This window comes from Anneissia japonica, unplaced genomic scaffold (assembly GCF_011630105.1).
Source record: "Anneissia japonica isolate Jap-2015-1 unplaced genomic scaffold, ASM1163010v1 scaffold287709_len1912824_cov184, whole genome shotgun sequence".
NCBI classification, from domain to species: Eukaryota; Metazoa; Echinodermata; class Crinoidea; order Comatulida; family Comatulidae; genus Anneissia; species Anneissia japonica.
In genome coordinates this window covers 1,038,270-1,042,216 of record NW_022751466.1, presented here as the reverse complement: position 1 = coordinate 1,042,216, position 3,947 = coordinate 1,038,270, and the positions used below count along the sequence as shown (strand labels likewise).

The 3,947-nt window shown below is 33.0% G+C and overlaps 1 protein-coding gene across 1 annotated transcript in view; it reads left to right on the top strand.

The window, feature by feature from the left end:
• The window catches only part of LOC117121718 (calcium-activated chloride channel regulator 1-like), a 23,778-nt gene that overhangs the window by 16,701 nt on the left and 3,130 nt on the right, over positions 1–3,947 (top strand). Inside the window, exons 6-7 of the mRNA XM_033267003.1 lie at positions 1,255–1,545; positions 3,356–3,590. Coding sequence (XP_033122894.1) covers positions 1,255–1,545; positions 3,356–3,590 — 526 coding nt within the window. The remainder of the gene's footprint in view (positions 1–1,254; positions 1,546–3,355; positions 3,591–3,947) is intronic.

Below are 3,947 nucleotides of genomic sequence, written 5' to 3'. Positions count from 1 at the left end.
ATAATAATAATAATAATAATAATAATAATAATAATAATAATAGATGGATTTATATAGCGCAAATAAACACGATGATGTATTATTATGTCCTTTATTCGAATATATATATATATATATATATATATATATATTATTATATATATATTGTAAATTGAAACATAACACAAGAGAAATTTAACAGGTCGAATGGCTTGTTAGATTTAGCGAGTCGAATGGCCTAGCGGTTAAGGCAAGGGCACCACAACCTACAGTCATAATGTCGGCGATGGTTCTAACGGCATGCTCGCCTGTGGATCTGGTGGTGGAACAAGTCTTCTCGGATAAGGACTATAAACTGTAGGCCCAGTGTACACAATTGACTCATGTGCACTTTAAAGAACCCAGTACATCTTTCGAGACGAGTAGGGGGTTAGCCCGGTGTACTGGTCTATACAGCCTCTGTTACCCTGCGCTTACGGACCATTAGGTCCATTGCAGGATGTAAAAACAAAAACAAAAACAAAGACGGACGTTGGTCATGTATGCGAAAGGTCGTGGGTTGAGTCCCAGTGAAGGCTGACTTGTTCTTCTTTCTTTGTTTCTTTGTCAGATCACTCTTCTGGTGGGTTTTTAATTTATATTATTCATTACATTATTCCATTTGTTGTTCCTGGGTTTTTCACACGCCTTTATTAAATCACAAGTATTTCAAACACACCCACCCGTGTTCTTCCTTAGTGTGAAGACAACTGACAAGAAATACATGGTAAAGCAAAGATTAAGGAAATGGTATCGATAAGAATACCATTTTATCTTTGCTTTCAACCATGTATTTAATATCAGTTGTCCTCATATACCTACTTCTAAAAATATATGTTGCAGAAAAATAATTAGATTTGAAGTAGAAAACGTGTTAGCAGACACCTACATTCCCAACGTTTAACTCAATATCCAAATTGGTCCATGTATACCGGTAAATATTAGATGGGGTAAGATAAACTAATTTTAGGGGCTTTTTGAGGAATCTGAGGGTCAAACCCAACCAAGGGTATAATCTTATAAAAAATTTTCTTATTATTTTAAATATTAGGGGTAAAACCTTTTAGGCAAAATGGGAAGAAGTCTTATAGAGGTTAGTACTGTATGTACGATTTCTTCAACGTAGCCCTACCTGTCTAGTAAGATACTGGTTATTGTTAAAGTACTGTATTATATAAGTATTAAATTAAACAAAAACATAATGTGTGTGTGTGTGTTTAATGTTTTTGCATATAGATTTTATCTTCAAATGGACAATCATCAAATGGTGGATATCTACTTGTAGTAAGTGATGGGAAGGACACTTCAGTTCCTAGCGTGTTTGACGAAGTCGTATCTTCTGGCGTAATTATTGATACCATAGCAATAACCGAAGATGCAGACAATATCCTGTCAGAGTTGTCCTCAATATCTGGGGGGCGTACAAGTTTCTATTCAGGATCGGATAGTATAACTGTCCTAATTGATTCACTAACAGCAACAATCACAGATCGACCTGACCAAACCAATGAAGCGTTAGCCATCACGGTAAAATTTTCATTACGATTATAGGTATATGTATTTGTAATGTTGATGGATACAGATAATTGCATCCATCTAATTTCCATAATCATAATCTGGTACTATATTCTATCTAATTATAATCTATTTATGCAGTTTATATTATGCAAACCATTTGCCAAGATAAGAATAATTTTTTTTTCAATGTTTGTTTGCGTAAAAAATATATCACTTTTATAATATGTTTAAATTTAACAAAGTAATATTTAACTAGATCTTCTTCAGCTATTCACCTCCCCAAACATAGGACTACTCTATTTCAGCAAAGTATTCGATATTCAGTTCTAAATTCTTGAATAACTTGCACCCCCACCCACAATGACAAAGACTGTTATAGATATTATTTGCTTCAAAACTAATCTTAAATTGAATTTATTATAAGTAACCATAAATCAAATGTATTCAAATGTAAATTTTGCTATTTACTAATGCTTTTCATTGGCAGTTATATTTTTAAAATGGTATGTACCTCTCGTTTATATTGTTTATATTTTCTGTTTGTTATTTACATTATTGTTGAATGTTGTTTTGTTTATAACATCCCTGTTAAAAGCATGGCGCTCTCTATGTGATACCGCAATGTTTATGAAATGGAAATAAATGTACTTAAACTGAACTAAACATGAAACTGACGTGATACTTAATGCTCAGTACGTTCCAAATACTTGCAGAAAAAATCACTAGTGATTCGGGAGGAAACCGAACCCACACGACCTCGGGATAACTATACCACCAGATAATCGAGCTTTCACTTAGTAATTAATGTTGAATTTGATCCTCAAGTAGCAACAGGTACTGCAATGCCACTTCAAATAATTATTTGATAACTATAGCGTATAAAAACCGTTTCTTTTCTGACTATTTAAATACAATTCAATCTGACCTTTCTAGACTCCTGAAATTCCAAACCACATAATAATTTCAGACCAGTTTTTCAGAGTACCAACTGACTACCTTTCTCTTAACACGCTGTAATTCTTGACCCTTCTATATCATGTTTCCAAAATTAAATATACTGTTAATTGGCACCAATTTGTATTTAAAAAAAAAAGAAACGTACATTTTTAACATACTTAACATACCAAACACATTTTTGGTATTTGTTTATAGGTTAATAAATTAAATAATTATGCTGACTTTCGCTACTGAATTTAGATTCAATTACCCTTACCCTTAACCGCGGTCTCTATATAGAGTACCACAGTCGTTTCGTCACAACATCAGGTGGCGCCCTCTGGACTTTGGTTACTGTTCATTACGCCTGAATGACTTCATAATTATGGTTTAGAATTGGCTTTCTGGTATAGGCATTTTAAAACCTAATAATTTACCATCAAAATGTACTAAAACACAAAAATCTCGCATTATATTTGTAAGAAGTTGTGTCTTAATTTTCTTTGTAAATGTTAATTGATTATTAAATGTGTGTTCAATAACTACAAATTACGTTAGAAATTAATGGTTTGTCAGTGGAGAAAATGGCGTCAGTTAAACTCATTTTGTGTCGCGGATAGTAACGGAGTAGTATCTCTATAGAGTTTTCTAATTTTTAGACCAAAAAGCCTCCATTCTACACTAAATTTTATGTCCAAAAAGTGGTCTTACATTGGCTTACCAGTAATGGCAGATATTTTTTATTTAATAATATTCAGTTTCTCATAGGATAATATTTGTTATCTAAACAACAGTGGTCTTACAGTGGCTTAACAGTAATGGCAGTTATTTTTTATTTAATAATATTTAGTTTCTCATATGATAATATTTGTTTCTTTTTTAGATCTATAGTGAAGCACTGACCATCGATGACACTTCTGACACCGCTACAAGTGATTGTTTTATTGACACAGCTGTTGGAGTCGATACAATATTTTTTTTTGCCTGGCTTGATAATCCTATACAAGTCGTCCTACATAGTCCAGATGGACACATTTTCAACAAAACCAGTGTAGAGTACAATTTAAACAGCGCTGATGAAATCATAACAATTCGTATAAATGGGCGTGCTGTTGTAAGTATGCCTGTTACAAGATATTGCACTATTTCTCGTTACATTTCAAATGGGTTTTTATGGAAGGTATAACTTCATCAGAAAGTATATACGCGAAATCAGTCACTGCAGTCAATCAAGCAATTTATCAATATATAATTATACATAAATAGTACTTTACCTTATGTACCGTATCTGTTAGCAACCTACCGGTACTTACTGGCATTAGGTGTATACATCTTGTTTACTAATATACATTTTGGCAATACCGCAGTTGGTCCACGACTTTCATATATTCTGGGATATGTATATCCCAGTTTCTTTCTTTATGTTCACCCAGTGGCTTATCTAGAAGTCTTAAAATGGGGGTGTTGATGGGGGT